Source organism: Diprion similis, chromosome 2, assembly GCF_021155765.1.
Source record: "Diprion similis isolate iyDipSimi1 chromosome 2, iyDipSimi1.1, whole genome shotgun sequence".
In the NCBI taxonomy this organism is placed as follows: domain Eukaryota; kingdom Metazoa; phylum Arthropoda; class Insecta; order Hymenoptera; family Diprionidae; genus Diprion; species Diprion similis.
The window spans coordinates 8,672,653-8,692,675 of NC_060106.1; the positions used below are offsets into that span (position 1 = coordinate 8,672,653).

General features: G+C 44.0%; 1 protein-coding gene across 3 annotated transcripts in view; it reads right to left on the minus strand.

Moving 5' to 3' along the window:
- Positions 1 to 2,459: 2,459 nt before the first annotated feature.
- LOC124411484 overlaps positions 2,460 to 20,023 on the minus strand; it is a 61,312-nt gene continuing 43,748 nt past the window's right edge. For 2 of the 3 annotated variants that reach the window (XM_046890626.1, XM_046890616.1), the window contains exons 4-8: positions 7,865 to 8,320; positions 4,878 to 5,084; positions 4,415 to 4,599; positions 3,856 to 4,329; positions 2,460 to 3,764 (exon numbers count right to left, since the gene is read on the minus strand). In XM_046890626.1, the coding sequence (XP_046746582.1) occupies positions 2,592 to 3,764; positions 3,856 to 4,329; positions 4,415 to 4,599; positions 4,878 to 5,084; positions 7,865 to 8,320 (2,495 nt within the window). In that variant the 3' untranslated portion in view covers positions 2,460 to 2,591. The remainder of the gene's footprint in view (positions 3,765 to 3,855; positions 4,330 to 4,414; positions 4,600 to 4,877; positions 5,085 to 7,864; positions 8,321 to 20,023) is intronic. The other variant, XM_046890635.1, reaches the window with a different exon arrangement.

The following is a 20,023-nucleotide window of genomic DNA, read 5'->3' on the forward strand; positions in this document are numbered from 1 at the left end:
CGTCGGATGTCAAAATTCGCTTTGCACTTAGTATTTACTTTCGAGACGGTCGCTAATCGAACATAATAGCAAAGTTGTTGTGCTTGGTGGAAAACTGTTTATAAAGTGCTTAGTTTATAGAGTGAGAGACAATTGAGTTTCGAATTTTGGTACAGAATTCGATTTTCTAAAATGTTCGTCAAAGTCGGATACTGTGTGAATCTCGTTAACCGCTTTCTCGCCAATATACGCCAAAACGAAGAATGGGCGATTCAGTGCGCGATTCAATGCTCGCCTGTGTGAATACGCCTAAGCAACACAAGCACAGGCACTTTCACATGTTTGCAAAACGCGAAAACAGATTCAAGAAACAGTATAGAATAGAAACATGCTTCCGGATGCATTAGCGTCCGACAAAGCTGCAGCCATCTACGGATATACTCGATTCAATGTAATGTGGAGGGCAAGAAGCCTCCCATGATATAACGTTTGCTCCATAAGTGTATTCTCTCATAATTTATCACCACCGGTACATAAATGCGACTCGGTTTCTCGACTTTGGTCCACACGTGCGTACGTTTTTATTCTTCTTGCTCACCACAGTGAAAAGCTTGTATCAATTCAGTGAAGTGAATGTGGTGATGATGCATCGTTGGCGAATTCGATGGGATTTAGTGGAACGAGAGGAAGCATGAATCAACGGCTAGAGGTGAGTGTATACAATGTGTATTCATGTATTTTATTGCGTACTTCCATTATTATATTAATAATCAGATTATACAGTCGTATTCTAAACGTTAGTTTTGATGGATAGAGAAAGAGAAAAAAATGGTGAAAAAAAAAAAAGTTGCACCTCTACAAAAAGGTAACGCTACGATTAATAGGTAATTAATAGATATGCTATAAGTAAGAATGTACAAAATAGTACCTACGCATTTAACTATATGCAAACGCGTCTCAAAATAAGTCCTACCTTACCGTAGCATTTCTTTCGTAAAGAATTATAGTTCAATTTTTTTATTCAAAAATGTTTAATCTTCGCGTTACAATTATGGTCGCCGAGTTCACACTCAGTCGCATTATGTGTCTCAGGGATGAACGGTGTTCAGTATCCACAATGGTTTCCTACATCCGTAATGGACTTCGGCATGAACGCGATATAAGACTGGTCACACTCCAAAGTCTTTGCCCGCAAGCATGCGTTTGAATATCGCTTCGATGTGTGATCAGGCTCATGGATGATTAGGTCAATATTTACTACAGTTTTGGCACTTACTTGGATATATAAGATTTTCGATTGCACTATAAGTCGGTATGTAACTCTATACCTACGTAACGCGTTATCATCGGCGATAAGCCCTTGATTGGACCGCTGCAGATCAAAACACCGACGAGGGTAGCCCCCCAGGCACCAATCATTTTTCGCAATTAAAAAGTGAATTTTGTAGTTCCGGAAAATGATTTTCTTTCACTGTAATATTCGTATTTCAATGCAAGGTAATTATCTCGCAAGTGATAGAAATCAAAAGGTAAAAAAAAAATAAGAAAAATGAAAGTGGATTAATGCTACATTTTTCAAAAGTTGAGAAACGGTAACTTCGCATTTGTTCGGGAATTTCAAATTTGTCCGGGGTTTCGTTTTCATTCGTTCAATGTTCTGCGTTTGACAAAAGGGTAAACGACTATTTTCATGTTCTGCTTCATTCTGATGCTTTGACAGACCACTTTCACCGGGAAAGCGGTGCAAAACTGCGTGGGCAGCATGGCAAGGAACTATTGATTCAGAGTCGGTTGATAAAATATGCGTATGTCTTGATTGTCGATCCGGTTACTGTAGTTGCGATTCAAGTTCTGTTGCATTGTATAGAAAATTAAACAGCAGGACTGACGGAATACCTGATGGATATGAAACGATAGTACAATTAACTTAGAAGTATGAAACTTAACTGAATAGCTTAACGATATAGTGAACTAAACTTAATCATATGGATGACGATGGATATGGTGTGGTTTTGCCGCCCTCCACGAGCGTGTGAATAATTGTGCTGCGCTTATGACGATAATGCTAATTTTCGTTTCTTGTATTCTGTTTTTATATATATAGTACATTTGAGAAAATGGGGTTTTCCGATCTGGTCGAACACTAGATGTATGTCACAGGCAACTAGGATTAGACTAAACGAGCGTTGGAATGGCTGGTTACAGGGATAAATCTAGCGGGAATTTTGTGCTCTTATTTCGATTGAAAGGATAATGAAGTTTACTGGATCGATAAAAGCAAATCTGTCGGACAGCGCGATCGAACACTTGAACAACAGTTTTGAGTATATGTAATATATATCATACAACATGTATATACTAATGAATATAATACGGCAAAATTCCATGTCAACTTTGATTGTTTCGTAAATTTTCAAATAACCGTTAACATAAAGCTTGTATTGATGAAAAACAAAAGTATTTACATAATTTTTACTCAAACGCCATTCCAATTTCATACGACAAGAAAGTTATAAAACATTCCTCACCCGTTGTTGCAAGTATATAGTATCAAAACAAAAACAAAAGGGAGAAGAAACTAGTTCCTCGGCTATAAAACCTGGCCGGCGTCTTTACACTAAACCAAAATCCGTGTGAATCGGTAGATCGCAGTTGTTTGGCTTCTCCGCAGCCGCCATGTTCACCTCGACCAAGGTGTCGACGCTGTTGATTGAGCAACCCTTGAGAATTTTCTGGGCAGCTAAACTGGTGAACTGTACCTGCAGGTCGCTCAAGCTCGGATACGGATAAAGGTCACCGCGACTTGGTGATTTCTTTAAATTGGGTTCAGAACCTTGTGGTACGCGCTGTTTGGAAGACTCCAAATTTTCGATGTAAACGTTGTTGAACGAACCGCCGAAGCCGTCGAAGGACTTTGTGGGTGACGGAGGGTTCGAGGCCAAGTTGCTCTTGGAGCCTGGTCGCAGTAAATTTCTGTAGCTGAGTGCGTCCTTCGACAGAGAGAGACTCAATTTCCTAGAGTTGTTCATCGCGTCGTTCGTGTTCTTAGAAGTCGGTATTGTGGAGGGCGGGTTTTCGTTTGGGTGAACCAGTGAGATTTTTTCAATATGAGATGAACCGTCGATTAAATGAGCCTGGCTGTTGTTAAGATGATTCGTTAGTTTCAGTTTGTTTGGTGGATCCTCATCGACTTTCGGCTTGTTTTCCTTGTCGGATTCAGACACTAACCTGACCTCCTTACCGCCATAAAGGGAGGTTGGTCTCTCCAGTTTGACCGGCTTGAACTGCAAGTCCTCGGCGATCTTGGTTTTGTATAACTTTTCCTCTCCCATTTTCACGATTGTCGGCTTGTAGAACTTCTCGCCAACCATTTCCTTCTCCTGCTTATCCTTCGCTGAGGTTGACTCTTTGCCAGCGTTACTCTTTTTCAGTCCGTTCTCAAAAGTGATGACCGACCTCATTGGCGAGTTGTTTTGATGCACGTAAATCTTGGTGCCTGGTGCCCCAGATATCGTTGTCGTCGTAGTAGCATTCGAAGCCAACGTGACGCTGCTCTGGACCCGTTCCTGGGGTGGACTTGTTGGACTCAGATTTGTCGATACCTGAAGTGTAATCGAATTCTGCGCCTCTTGCAACGGTGTGAGAGCTCCCTGCTGAATGATCTTGAGAGGTGACGACTTTGCCGGGAGTGTCGAACTCTTCATTGGCGAAGATGAAAGCTTACCGCTTGATGTTGACTTTCCACTAGAGTGCGTCGAGTGACTCGACGAAGTCTTTTGGAGCACCTGAAACCATCACGCATGGCATGATCAATCGCTGAACGTGCAATCATCGCATCAACGTATGTCCTCGTCAGAGATTGCGCGTATTCCTTACCTTATGCTGTGGAGAACTATTTAACGACTTCGTGCCACTTCCAGTTGAGTCGTGGCTGGGTCGTCGGGAGCTGTGACGAGTGCTCGATCTACCAAGAGTACCAGTTTTCCCAGGGCTTCCATTTGAGGCTCTGACTGAACCGGAACTTCCGCCACTTCTGCTTGGCGATGAGTTCGCCGAATGTTTTCCCGTCTGCGTTTGGCCTCGGTTCTGGTAAATGTCCTGCGCCCCACTCGGTGGTAGGACCGACGCTCTCGACGTGCATCGACTCAGGCTGGAACACTTCGATCTTGGCAAAGTCGAACAAGGTGATCGATGACGCCTCGAACTTCTGGGTGTCGAGTTTGCGAGCAGGCTGGACGAGTCACCGCTAGCTTGGCGCCGATGGCGCCTTGGAAGCGTCGCTGATCTGGCAGAGCTGGAGTCATCCCAGACTTGAAAACTGGCCTGAGACTGGTCCAAACCTTCCAGCATCTGTGAATACAAATTAAATCTTTGCGTAAGGAAACAATACCGTATAAATCCACGACCAGTTAACTGCCCTGGATCTGATATTTACCGAAGGACTAGCTGCCCTAGTTTGGGTAGCGACGCTGTGCAGATGAACAACACGAGGGTTAAACCACTCCGTCGGTGGATACTGGGCACTGAAGGTTCCCATAAGCGGACTGCCCTTCCTGCGTGAGCTGCGTCGAAAGAGTCTCGACAGTAGTCCAATTTTCTCTGAAAATATGTTTGAGAAGCCTTAAAAAGAGAGCGGATCGTGTAGGAAAGTTAAGCGCGAAGGATACTGGGAAGGGTTTGCTATCAGCTAAGGTGACTAGAAGCTCCGCGTCCAACCAAGGTGTCGTAGAGGTTCAAAGATAACTATAAACAGGGCAACCTAATATAGAAAACTGCAAAGCCAGTTTGAAAAAAAAAAAAATTCCACAACCTCCACGATCTCACTACATCGTATACGTTCAAAAATTCCAGAGTTTCACCCCCCGTCACCAGATCAAACCCTTCCCGATGGGACTCACTCGTAGGACTGTGAGGGGTGCTGTCTGTACTGGCATATTCAGCACTCGAGGAGGTGTCGCTTCTGTCTGGTCTTCGCGGCAAGGATCGAGAACTGCCACTCCTGTGAAGGCGTCTGGCGGACCCCCAGAGACGCAGAGAATGCCTTCGCTCCAAGCGTCCAGGAACAGATCGACATCTGGCGAAGAGGACCTTGTCGTTAGGATTTCCTGAAAAAAAGAAGAGGTGTCAAGATCACTCGACACTACGGACACCGAATTTTTGATTCACGCATTCGGAGTGCAGCTATAAGAGGCTACGTTTTCACGTTAGTAAGTACCAATGCATTATCTGTAAATACCAATGCATTGACATGTATTTCAAAGTTAATTTACGCAAGCTTAAGTGAGTCTACGTAACTGCTTGACTTCGTGCAAATTTTCACCAAGTGTACACTTGGCTTCCATTATGATTAATACGTGAATAGTTATTCGGGAAGGTGGGTATCATCCGCGGATATCAGCCTCTGGTAACTAACGGTAGAAGATGTCGTGACCAATAGCTAATGTATATCGTTGTGCTAAACGCTTTCCAAGCACATACTGGCATCAAAGACTCGGGCTCAGGTATCGAGCGAGACACACGTGAGATCAAGAGAGCACGAAGCAATTGTGTCAGCGAACATGAGCTCGGCACTGCCGAGACAAACGTAGAAGCGGGAAAATCATGGAAATCTAAGGCCTTCCGTACGGAGTGTCGTGATGTCTAACCTCGCTTTGTTCAATTTGCCGCCTCTTAGTCAGTTCCGGCTTGTACCTACCACTACTAAATTCGTTGCAACCAAGGCACGACCCAGACGTCACGTTGTTTCTTTGTAGGAACAAAAACCATGGTGAACGTAACGAAGTTTAATTTTTGTGATTTAGGAATCATACAAGCAATGCAGTGTAAATACGGAATTGACATCATGCTGTGATAAAATTATATTTAAAAAACGGGACACAGATCTTAAACAAACGGTGCTGGTTTTTTTTTTTTCAATTAAGCGCACGCTCTTGTTAGCTGGAATCGAGCAAGTCACGGAGGACAGTTTTAGTTAATGCTTTTCTACTTTTTTTCATACGATTACATCAAAATTTACGACACTGGTTATGTTGCCAAAATGTTGCGACTAGGGCAATCATCCTTGAACTTCTGAGCTTTGTGAAAACAAAATTTATTAAAATTATTATTTCGTCGACAGACTGTATATTTTGATGACGTACTTGATAAGATATTTCGATAAAGTTTGAGATTTCGTTAATATTTTCCTCGCCAGAACAATATTCTAACTACACTGCGAAGCTGCTATACGTGGTATGCGTTCCGATTCCATCGAGTTTGAAAAGTTTCTCCAAAATTGTTGATCCGTTTTTACTCCGTACGAATTGATCGCGATTCTACTTTGCCTTTCAACTAAAGCAGCCGGTTCATAGTATACAATAACGCAAACGGGATCGTTCTGGTTTGTAAAAAACAGCAACAATTCGAAGAACTAATCTATGAATCTCCTGTAACTCCCAGTTTGAGCCGAGGAGAAAAAAACAACTTCTCATCATAATGGACAAATCTCGTCATTGTACATTGCTATTAAAAGCACGACCAATTCAGACCTTGACTGGACGGAGGTATAATCTCAGTCTTTTGCTTGTGTGGCAACAACCGCGTATTACGAACAAGTTCCACGCTCTGTGTACGTGCCCGTGAACAAGCGTATGTCCTATCCTATCCTATCCATGCATAAGAAGCTGTCCGCATTGCGGGACGAAGATAGGCGTTCGAACCGTGTGGCGCTACGGGCGTTTTCTCGAGTAAAGTGGATACTGTAGAATATGCATGAGTGCATAAGCCGGGGCAAGGTTTCAGCGTTACTTGGGTAAGAGATTTTTCGTCGTCCACAAATTGGTTATTTTCGCTTTCTTGTGTTTAATGTGTATTACAACGCCCAGAAGAGAGTAAATACAACAATAAATGGGAATGGAAATAAGAATCCGATTGGTGAAGGTACGCTAACAGGGAGTCGTCATGGACGTGCATACTCGTGGGAAAATACAAATATGGTTTTATTGTTTAAGATACATTTCAAATTTAGAAACAATTTGTTCTATTTGTTTCTACCAAGCTGGATTTTCATTTCCTTGAAATCACAGGTAGAATGCAACGGTTTTTAGCCAACTTATAACCGCCTACGTAACCCGGATGCCACTACAAGTGCTGACTAACATTTCTACGTACTTGGAGTAAAGTTATTCTGTGTTATTTCTGAAAAATTATCGCGACAACATTGCGGCTCTGCAATTTTAGGCGCAGCATTGCAAGGTTCAAATACTTGCCAAAAACACCACGTTATATTCCTTCGTGTCCGGGTATAGATATAAACTGTCTAAGGCCGTAATATCTTGTTTGTTCGGCTGATTGTGGCCAAACAACTGACTGCAGTCCCATTCGCAGGATATTTCGCAATTTTGCCGCATTTATCTTCTACCGTACGTGTCTTTTGTGCCCGACCATTTATAACGATTTTCGTATATTGACCTTACCGTACAGAACCTTCATATCATCGTCAGATCCTTGAACAACGGTCATTTCCTATGTGGCTATTGAATGATAAGTAATGCCGGGTTTGCAAATTCTCCTCACCGGCCGTGAGGAATTTTTCTTTTTAAAGAAGTAACGACATGCCGTTTCATATGGCAAGTAAAAATGCCACGAACCGGTTATGCCGTTTAAAATAGCCAATGTTTCAGCGCTTTGCCACAACGGAAGCCTGACTTGGGTTACATGTACCATGATCAACTAGCATTGTATTGTAGTAGAAATTCTCATTCATTTGTGTGGAACGAAAATTCGACAACAATCAGACTAAAGTAGGTAGATGTATATTTATACATTTATATAGCTTTATAACTGCACGCAAAAGGAGAACCTGGCAGAAGAGGCTAAATTGCGTAATTTTAGAAAGTCCGCATACCTCCACAGATTACGTCTGCCAAATTCGTCTGCACGGCCTGGTGGGTGACGTCACCGTCTCTCAAGGTCAGCATCTCGCCGTGAACCAGCGCCATAGCTTCGTCGTTGCTCATTAGCATCCCGCCTTGTCCTCTGGAACCGTGAACTTCCCTGGAGTTCCTTCTGGAACTCCCGGAGTCCCGCCTGAGCCGCCTGGTCTCGGGGGTGACGACAAAGTAGCCCTGAGAAGTGTGATAGATTTTCCTCTCCTGCATCAGCTTGGCCAGCGCGTCGTAGACGAGATCGCGTCCTGGCCGCTGCATCGCCGGGAACGCGTTTCTTAGGGCTGCCCTAAGGGTGTCCAGGGTAGCCGCCTGCCGCTGGGACGTCAGCTCGAGGATAGCCCAGCAGAGGGCTTCGGGAAGGGGCGTGAATTGGCCCTGCGACACGGGCGCGACTAGGCAGTCCTCGATATCACCTGGAACAAAAGGTGAGAAGAACGTTTCATTATTAATGCGGAACCTGGGGTTGAGATTTTTCCTCCGTCGGTTTCCACGGCACGTTTCACCGGTCTGCAGAAACTTGGCCTCATCCCTTCTGGAGCACGTTCCAGGGCTCCCGGGTTTCCCTGCCAACTCCTGATGACATTACAGAGCCGCACGAGGAGAGTCCGCAGACTCAGCTAGGAAGTCTGAACACGTTCGAAACTCCGAGCGAATCAATACGAAGCGGAAACTCTGCGGTGTGCAGGATGTACGAAACACGATGTAGGTATTCAGCCAACAAAGCTGTATCGGCTGCGGGTCGAATTCTGAATGTTTCTGATCAATGAAAAACAAGTTTGCTCCGGAAATCAGCTGGATAATTAGTTCAGTTGTCTTCCGACGTCTGTACTTTATACCCTTCGAGCCACTGCATACTGACTGATGCGTAGGTATATAGTTACTGGATTATTAATGGCTCGCACACAATGAGACACTTGCGTTTTGGCATTGACATTTGTTTTTCTCATGTCTCTTAGGATTATGTTGTATACATGTTGCATACGCATGTCAGATACGTAGGAGAGCAGAAGCTCGACTCTCGGTCTGACAAACCGCGCTGCAACAAGACGGTGTGTGGCTGGATATAAGCCGGGCAGCGAAATCGTTAGATAAAACAAGACTACAAGCGCGCAATTACCGGGCCACAAGAGTTCCTACCAGGGCTCGCCTTCTTCCTAGCTCCTTAACATACGTGGTGAGTTGAAACGCAGCTTCTGGGAACACCGCGTTGCAGCATGGACTTGTGCCTGCAGTCGACAGGCGCCAGTAGAACGCGGCTGTTGCAGCGTATGCGCGCTACGGGGACGTCTTAATTAATTATTACAGATCACGATTTATGGTGTGCGAATTGTTTCTGGGGTATAAGCCTGCCTGCGCATGCCACCGTTACGTTTTATACTTTCTAAGGACGCGACGTGCTAACAAGATCTCTGGGAACTTGTTACACCGCGTTGGCAACTCTGCTGAGCCTCGGCAATATCGCGAACCCATTAGATCTGACAAATGGTGCACCGCCGCAAGTGCAATAATTGGTTAGCTCCTGTCGTCGCGTCGCATGGCGAGGCGGCCATTTGCATTCCCGAAAGAACTCGAGCCCTCCGAATACCAGCGTGACTGTCAGCTCAGCAAATGTTCGCCGCGTGCCGGAAAACGCTCGAGTGACAGTCAGCAAGAATTTGCTACGTGCTAACGTTGAGATTATGCACATGGTGAGAGAGAGAGAGAGGAGAGAAGAGAAGAGAAGGACACCACGATCGTAGTTTTAAATTGTCCGCGAGAGTTCGTTCAAAGACCGATCGTTCCTATTGGCGAACATCAACTGCAGTGAAATTTTTCTCCGCGAACGAGGTTTCCGCGGTTCGTTCATTTCACCAACCGCCGCCCGACTCGCCTTCGGAATCGATAGTCGCTCTTTGGACGCATATCAAACGGTGAATTGGGGTGCGACTCACATCATGGCAACTGCGTGGCGCGTCACCACCACGAAAAATACGTCCTCCTAACGGAGACCATCAACCCCCCAAAGCTGAAATTGTTAAAATTCAGAACGTCGGCCACCCTTCGCAGTCTCGCCCTCAACTACGAACAGGTTTTAACTCCGATAATCCTGCGACCGTAGAATTTCCAAAGCTTTAGGCTTAAACGTGCCTCTCATTAATAGGTGCACTTAAGTCACGTCAGGATCACTTTATTCCGCGGAGAACACGAGCCACGAAATATTGATTTCGTCATCCATCACCACAAAATTTTTAAAAGTGCAATATATTTGATGAGATTTTTTTTGGGGGAGGGGGATGTTCGTGAGTTTCACCCTCTCGATCGAACTCTTCGCGTTCATTGTGTTCGCTGTGCTATAAAGGACCTGCTACATAGTGCATATATCAGTCTGATCCACCCTTTAATTCTGTTCCTTTCACCCCTCGGGGCCGGTCGCGTTAACAAAGCCCGTCCAACAATCAGGTGGTCGATTCGTGTCCAGGAACGAAGCGCAGGGATCGACCCCTGGTATTTGCTCGGCAGTATTACGACTAGACAAGTAATAAGTTCAGGGTGGAATCCAGAAATTGGATTCACTTGGGAGTATTTTTTATACCTATCGCATATCGTACAGCCAAGGGTCCTTGCACCCTTGCAACAAGAAAATTAATGCAAAAAATCTCATATCGGTGGAACATAAATATACCCTGTGCCCGCAAAATAGAAGGAATTGCGATTATAATAAAGCGGTGTGGCGTGTCCCTCTGCACGCATCGCTCGCTGACGTGTCTTGAATTCTTATGCACTTTGCTCCGAGTTAACTAGACGCTGGGAACTGTGGAGACTGGATCTTTCCAAGCACCAATATTGAAGAGAAGAAATTATGAAATAAAACAAATTATAATACGTCTATATAAATTCTTTGCTGGTACTCGAATTGCAATTAGTTTCTTCAAAGGTTTCGAACTCAGGATGGATGATGGGCAGGATGACGTCCGCAAAGTCGAGCCTTGTTGAGCCGGGATTTCGTAAGATTGGATATGGAATGTATGTAATTGATTTCCGACCTACTCCTGCTCAGGCATCCGAAGAGAAATATTGGAACGATATCCAAATTGACCCTGTCGAGACCCTCGGCTTTGTCATTTCTTCTCAGTAAATGGTATTCGGCAGCGACACCTTGCCGCCGTTCAAGGTCGTCGGAATAATCGTGGCGCCAGCGGTGAAAGAGGCGGATCAGTGGCGGTTAACCAGAGAAACGAATGGAAGGAAATACTGCAGGGAAGCGAACGAGCTAACGAACGAACAAACATAGGGAGAGACGGACGCAGTTCTTTCCCACGAGAATCGGTACGGTGCACGGTATGCATGCATGCATATACGTGCAGGCACAGGTAGGCATCGTGGCACCAAGGGAGTGGCTCGCCCACGCAGGCCGTTAGACAGCGTAAAAATAAGGAAAGTAAAACAGGTGCCTTGTGCCTTCGCCTCCGAGTGTATCGCGCATGTATAACTCCTCGAGAGATTTTCTCAACCGAACAAACAAATCGAACCGAACCACGCGTGGTATCGCTTGTCGGGTCGTAGAGCCTGGCGATATATTCGTGGTAAGTTATGACGTCAAAGGAGTGATAAGCCTGCCGAATAAAATCGACGAAGTAGTAAAGACGGGCGAAGAGGTGTGGACCGAGGGCATGAATTGCGGAAAAAATGGAGCGCAGGTTGGGCACATTTTCATGGCTAGAACGTTGCTCGAGTTGGTATGAATTACGACTTCCAGTGGTGCAACTCTCTTCGATTATACCCTCAACCACGTTATACATTGCTAGATCACGTCGGCCGTTCTTTTGTTCATCCCCATGTGCAGCTGTTTACCGTCTGAACTAACTTGATTTATCACCCTCAAGTTCAACCTTTGGGTGCCAGGCTCTTGGGATCATTTCGTAACCATCTCGCCGTCCATTCGTTGGTTGGTCAAATCAATTGTTACGCGTTGGCGTAATTGCTACCACGCTCTTACACTTCTATCCGTCCACCTCGTGTCTTGGTAAATTATCCTTGACACGGTGTCACAGATTTATTACATACAATATTTACTCAATTTTTGCGTGTACTAATCATCCCACGTATTACCTCTTCATCGTTTGCTTCTGTGTCCCCGGACATTCGTAAATTCATCATTTCCGGGTGCTAATCTAAATTAAGAATGGTAAAGACTCAGATTAACAATGTGCAGTGTTTCGAGTATTATTGATTTGGAGAATCAAAACTACAAATGCCCGACATTCGAAATGGTCCTTATTCACGTAAAAGTGATTCGAAACAATGGTTGACTTGAATTTAATGTATTAGGAAATTGCAGCATCTCGTGGTACTTGACCAGACATACAAAAAAACTACGGCAAAAGCTATAATAGACCCAATGGAATTTCGCTCGAAAGCCTTCCCACCATCAGAAATTGACTCGGTACCTATATAGTTACAGATGAGAAAAATGGTGCCCGGCTAATGCAGGAGTACGTCTGCAGGTCCGCTGCGGACGGCTCCAGACTCAGTCGTGACTGTAAATCACTTTTCCTTTCGTAGTTCCGACGCCGTATAACTGACAACAACCGGCCTTCGACATAGTTTTATGGATGCCACAACAGTACCGACCCACCTAATAGTACGTAATGCGGTGCCCGTTGCAGCGGGGTACGGCTGACGTGAAATCACGAAGAACTCGCGCTCGCCGAGAGCAACTGTCCGTCAGATTGTTCTGGTGCCTTATAACGTGCAGAGCTGGCGTTCCGACGTTGCAAAACAGTCTATATACAACTCGTGGATCTGGCGTGTCGATCCAAATTCGCGCTAAAATCGTTTTCTAATCCTGCGGTGACGCGCCGATCGTAATCGTCGTTGTACAGATCGGGTTGACCGTATCTATGGAGACACTTTACTGTCACGATTAAGGCCGACAGCCACCGATTGATAATGTCACTACTTTGTACTGCAAATTTAGCTACTTTTCAGGGGCTAATATCCCGGAAACTTTCCGTCTTAGGTCCTACAAACTCAATCTTCTGCGGCAGTGGAAACGTTCGAGTAGACACGTAAGGAATACCAAAGGCTCTATGGTGGGTGTCATTCATAGTAGCAAGGAACGTAACTTTTTGGATTGAAAGTTCCTGCAGGTAAACCATGCGGGGTTAGATTTATGCTTACAACTGAATAGATAAATATAAGCACAGCGAGTTACGCCAGCGTCGATTCCGGAACGACGACACATACACGCAGACTTCGGTGGGAGGAGACCGTGTAACGTTTCAATCTAGCCTAGATCTCCTACTTTCGTTGGACTGCTGCTTCCATCAAAGCAAAAAGCCTGCTCAATGCGGCAACGATAAAAGACAACCATGATCCTTAGATCGTAAGCCGCATGCACTAACGAACTAGTCTCAAATCGAAACTAGGAACAATATTGTTGCAGATTCCCACCGGATTCCCCGTTTTTCCTCTCTCGTACTTTCTCGCGTACTTTACTTATGTTATACGAAAACTTTTCAGAGATTTGTGTTCACACGGGCTCAAGCTCTCGGGCAATGAATTATTCAGGGAGAAGTTTATTCGTGTCGTGAAGACACCTTTTCCTCGCCATTCTTACGAATAATTATCCAACTCAACCATTACCAAGTCTACAACAAGTATTTCACTAGATTACAATTTGAATCCTACCATGAAAAAATTTCTTCGCCGAGAAAATTTTGGATCAGACGTGTTCTTATTTCCGAGATTCGATCCCACTCTACAAGCGTTGACTGCGGCGGTGGGCATCAAAATCCTTGGCACACCTGCGCCACATGCGATACGAACGATAAAATAACACGTTCAGCAAGTAGTCAGTCATTTTCCGAGATAGAAGCGCAAACCTGAAGTCGAGAGATGAATATTTTTCTTAAACGAGTATAAATTCCATACGATTAGCGACGCTAGCTTTGCACTCCGCAGCGTTTATCAGATAACTCATTACACGCTCTAATCATATATATTGCATGATAGTTATACCTAGCTCGTCTTACGAGATGAAGTTTTGAGTGTGCATATCCAGTTTTCCTCTTGCGGAGAATATGAAAGTGCGCAATCAAAATCATGTTGCAACTGTTCACGCGAACGAACGTGAGAAGTCAAAAGTTCAGATTAAAATACCCTTACAGAAGTCAACCGACCTGCGATGATTTTAACCAACTACGACGCGCGCTAGGCTGTTCTCCACATACTGCTTAACTTTTCTCTGCATATCCGAACCACGATGCATGCGCAGTCTGCGGACAAAATCGTGCAGACAAATATCTACTTCGTAGAAATGTACGCTGCAGTAGTTATGAGGCCCTGCTAATAGTAAAGAGGAAAGGAAAAATGCGCGTAAGAGTTGGCCGACTATGGCGCACATGTGATGACGGGAAAGTTGGGTCGAGAAACAGGACGACCGAGAGGTTGACATTTTTTCATCCTTTCGTTACGCGATCATCGATATGGAAACAATGGAAGGACAGAGTGCCACGGTATAACTGAGCGATGAATAACTGCACAGTGCAGAGTGAATCTTAGGATCAACTTCCTGCGACCGACGCGACGGCTGCACGGTGCGACCTTTCGATCTGCAGAGAGTCTGCTACAGTCGGTGTGGTTTTATGCAAATCCGAGACGTGCTCTCGGATGTAAAGCAGCGTCTGTCATCTTGGCGAACGCCAATGCTGCAGCACCCTTCCCTGCAGTTCCTGTTACATGACGATATTGGCGCAGCTGAGCGCGCGCCAATCAGTTCTGCACACCGGACGTTCGTCATTGTTATTCACTTTTTCTACCATTCTCGGAATCGAGAGAAAAATGAAGATGTAAGAATTTCCGGAGAAATTTATAACGTGCCGCGCGATTTTGTTCTCATTCGCTGGGATGATTTTTTGCTCGGAAAGACTGTTTCTCCATTGACTGACATTTCGTGACTGTGCAAGAACCCCGGGACGACGGAGCTTCGGATGACTGAACGGATTACGAAAATCGTACAATCATCGCGAGTTAAATGTTCATTCTCAATTCCAACATGACGTAAAAGACAACCGAGAGGAGGATCCAAACTCCCACGAGACTCTTGATCGCCAATCGGCCGACCTCGGATATGAGAGAAAGAGAGAGAGAGACGGGAATTTGTCACAGAATCTTCGCTTTGTTACTCTACGTGGGCGAATCAACCAGATCCCTCTCACCTTTCCCTTTGCTTCCACGTTTACATCTACCGCATGCTTATACGCGTTTTCCGTAGGCGGAACGAGCCGTTCGGGCAAAGGTTTCAACTGATAGAAAGGTTGTTTCTAATAATAGTTTACTGCCACTTGTCCGAGCAGGTGTCACCGTCGGTTAGAAACCGATTTATACGCCACGCGTCAGGATATTTGTTATGTGATAATAACAATAACGCTGCAGTCGCTTGAAAGTAAAGCTCGGTTGATTTTCCATAAATTGGTGTGAAAAATGATGGAATGATTGAGAAATAATTCTCGATATAAATCATCATTTAGCGAATATCGTAATTTTCACTTCGCGCACAGACTTATTCGGTTCGTTGCATGGATGTAATCGGAGTCTAAAAAAGAAAAAGACTGCGAGTAAATTATTTCGACGAATAGGAAATTAAATTATAACGTCCGAATTTGCTCTCCAAGTATCCTGCAGTCTAGCAGTTTCGTTACACTCCTAAATCCAGGGACGTTTGTTCGTTGAGTAGATCTGCTTACGCGGTTGACGCAGAATCGTATGGTTAAGCTTCGATACCGTTATACACGGTGCGTGCGTGCGTGTATAATTGGCAGGGGATCGTGTTTCTTACATAAGCTATTTGCATTTGATTTGGTATATCAGTAGTAGTAACAAAATGCCTTGAAGTTAGCACGGACAAGTAGGAATGGCCGTTATATAGTATTGATTGCGGACGGTATACCGGCACGCATAAATCCCATCGTGAGATTGCACTGTATTACATGGTATATACATTTCTGTATTACATATAATCTGTGTCGAGTAAACAGGCAGAGATAGATTATATTGTGCAGGGCAACAAGGTGTACTTAAGACCCGCGCGCGGTTAAACAGTAAATGGTGAAATCCATATATCGGTCCAGGACAGGTGATATAGGTGGCGGATAACCACACCTTATTCGTGAGCCGGTACATCTGATTTCAGTAAGACAATCGTAAAAATAATAAGCGACGAATGGTGTCTGCAGACCGTTTCGCGCGCCGTGCAACGCGGTCGTAATGTAGGAACTGGAAATTATTGCGCAATTTAATATCGAAACTGTGAAATCCCATCGCTAAATATCGCCGCAGAGGTACTTTGCATTCTTCGTTTGTTTAAGAGCATGCACCGATCTGTTATGTTGCAGATTTTCATGCACTCGCAGATTTCTAATTCTTCGTTACACGCGATCCACTCGACAAGTGACAGCAAATAGTCAACTGCTAACGGCGAGCAAATTCATTTGAATATCTCTATGGGTAGTCCGATGCTGTAGGGTTAGAGGCTTGGAAGGTAACTCGAAACTCATCTCGTGTACAGTGCACATGTACACACATTGTCCACGTTATATATCGACAAGCAAAATAGAGAGAATGATTTATTGCGGATGAATGAGTTGAAAGTAATGAGCACAGTTTTTGCTGCTCGTTGTCCTTTGTTTTTGTCGGTAACAGGTATCGAGAGCATGAAATCTTTGTCGTCACAGGTGAAACTTATTCGCATAGATGCTCCGCAGCTACTGCAGCACTCTGATCTCAAATTTTTACCAAAAATTGTTAATCTTTTCTCGGTCAAGTTGTCGGTTAGTTATTTTTCGCACAATAATTTTATAGCATCGTATATATTGAAATGCAGCGGTGAAGAGATGTTCGTTTTACTCGTAGGATAGCAAGTGCAGTCGGTGAGTGAAAGAAATAAGGAAAATGGAGAAATCGAGACGGAAATGAGGACATCGAGTCTTCAAGCTTTCCACTTGAATTTGCATCCTGAAAAAGGACGAGGGACGTACGGGAATTCGGTAACTGAAGAGAAGGAAAAAAACAGATTGAGGGTGATCGATCAGCAGGTGAAACGATGTTCGTATTATGCACAATTCCTAGAGTACGCTTTCGTAATTGGCGAGCTGTTGGGTTCAATGAACGAATCTCTGTGCAAACAGGTGATACACCGAGCATCGGATGAGCGCAGAATTCATTTGCGATAATTCCGTGAGATGTTACATCGCGAATCATGATCGATGTTCAGCGATATGAATGCATTAATTTTCCGCCTCCGCGTAATAAATTACACCAGTAGCGTTCGCTTCGTGGATGATACATACTTACGTCCGCGAGTCACTGTCGAATGCAAATTTGATGTAAATCACTGTCTAAGTCAATCCTGGAGTGTATGGTATAACCTTTGAGTAATCGTGACGAATGTTTACCGCCGAGCGTAGTCGTGTCGTGACCACCGGTTCAAATTACAATTCCAACTTTAATCCCGTTTCTAATCGCGAGATCGGATCCGGTTCGTCTTAAGAAAAATTTCCCGTATAAACCACCCAAAGAAACGCTCGCACCCAATCGGCACGGTTTCTAATGTAAAATATTTAGGGAGTACGGAATGATCTTGAAATTTTCGTTCCACAATTTTACACATTTTGTGAACACCACAATGGATTGATCGGAACGTTAGTTGATGCAAATTCAGGTTCAACAATCCTCAACAACTTTGTTATCATGAGTAATTCATCGCGACCATGTTATAATTACAAAAAGATTACCGATGATCCGTTTTTTAACGTATGTACATATTCATTTGTCACTATTAAAATCGTCATATACTGTGAGAATCATGAGTTGTTTTCAGACGTGTTACTCATAACGCGAAATATCTTTACACACCGAATGACGAGAGATGTTGAATAAAAGAGAACTGAAATGCTTCTTAGCTTTCCGACTTGAGTAGCGATGTATTTTCAAATCATATCTTTCGGCACGTAGGCTGCAGTACAATTAATAAAACAGTTGTCAATTCATTTCGTGCAACATTGTGCGATTAATCATAGTTTCTAAAATTCGTTCCACGACAACAGAATAGTAGTATACTAAGATAATAATCACGTCTCTGACGGTTTTAAATTCGAGCCTGTATTCGCGCGGAAATGATTACGATGAGATAGACGAGGTAGAAAAAAAAGAAATATGCAAAAAACGACAGTTTTTGTTGCGGATGAAGCGAGCCAGACTTACGTAAAATAACAGTTTTCGGTCGCAAAGGTCGTTTTTAACTGTCGTCGTCGAAGCGGCTAAATGCGAAGAAAAAACACACACATGCGGTATGCGGATAAAAAAATTTGCAAAACAAGAAACCCCTAATTGCACGCGATAGAGCGTTTGTTATGTCAAGGATAGGCGTGTGTTCTTATTATTATTATGATTATTGTTATATATTTTTTCGCTGCGAAAGGTGTGTTTTCCCCGAGAGTTCTCGCTCTCGGAGGTGCGATTATGCCAATCCCTGTATGCGTGGAATTATTTATGAGGCGGCATCGCGTGGGCTGAACAAGTAAAGAGAAGTGTAACATTACTCTGTCTCACAGTATCGAAGTAGTCGAGAGAGTTAGGAGGTATAAATGTATAAAGAGTTAGAAACAAGCGGACACCGGCTACCTACACAGTGTCCATTCACACCTGGGCCGCATTCGTAAAGTCCATTGATATTTTCCGTTAAAAATTTCCCGTCACCCCCGAGCGTAAGGCAACACGTATATTTCCTCTATCCGTGTATGCTGAAGTTGTCGCTAAGCGAGAGAGCTTGGAATTCTTATACATTTATTCCGAAACTGGTTTCAGCGATAAATCGAGGACCGGACACGTCACCTAGCAACGATACTTCTGCACCATCTCACGCTGCAGACGCGTATTGCTTGCGTAAAAGTCATTTTACAGTTACAAACTCCTCCAGAGGAACAGACGATGTGGTATAACATGCTCCTAGAGCCTTTCGAACGCGATCTAGCATAATGGCGAATTGTTAAGCCTTTTCGGTTAAACCTCTCCCGTGTTGCTTTACCGATCATAGAATCCACAGCATACGTTAGGTATATGCTGTAACGTTTGCCATTTAACTTTTACTATGACGAATCATTGCCAATGTTTGCCACTTTCGAGATTCTAATTTTGCAACTTGAATGGAGTGAACAAGTAAAAGTGACTCAGAGACCGCATTAGATGGTCGGCCGATACTCCTGAAAGAAATTGTATCGTTATGAAAGGTGGGCTTTGACAGTCCTCCGTGGACTGAAAATAATAGGTACTTATATTCTAATTATTCGTAATTATACAGTTGTATGTAGAGCCCAACATATTATAAGGAAGCAATTTCTTCTCAAAATATAAAGTCTCAATTGCGTATAACGTTATTCTATTTATTTTTGATAATGAAAGTAGGCACAAGCGTGCCGCTCTGTAAGGCGCAATTAGGTATACCGGTCGAAAAATGAAAGTCTCATGTATATTTGCGGAGAGGCGCATCGCGTTAGCAACGGTGCTTTAACATTAGCTACGTGTAATTGAATTCATACTAGAATTAGTAACAGACTGGCTCATTCTGCGCCTTGACGAGGATTTGATCTGCAGACTCTTGGCCTAATCATATTCGTGTGGAAACAGATAAGTCAGTGATAGCAAATAATGGAGCACAAGAAGCGTGGTTGTGAACGTGCAATTGTGTCAATTTGTAGTTTCAAGTCAAATTTTCGAATGTATCATTGCCAAAGTCGACTAGCAAAAGACGTTGTCAATTAATAATTGAGTGGAAAAATTAGAGGAGAAAGAAGTGGTGGAAGAGCCGAGCTACAAAGTCCAAACTCCATCGTCATTCCTACGTTTTGGCATGAAAAATCGAGACAAGTTGCATAGCTGACAATGAGTATCAACCACAGAGCAGCGATCTTGAAGGTTGAGTCCGAAACGAGATTGCGGTACGTGACCGTAGGCACGTTCATTTTCATTTCATTAAACCGCAGTCAGCGAGATAATTGGCCACCCGTACGTTTTGACCAATAAAACCGAAGAATTAACCCTGTGCCGAAAATAGAACCGTGGAACTGCGATACTCTTAT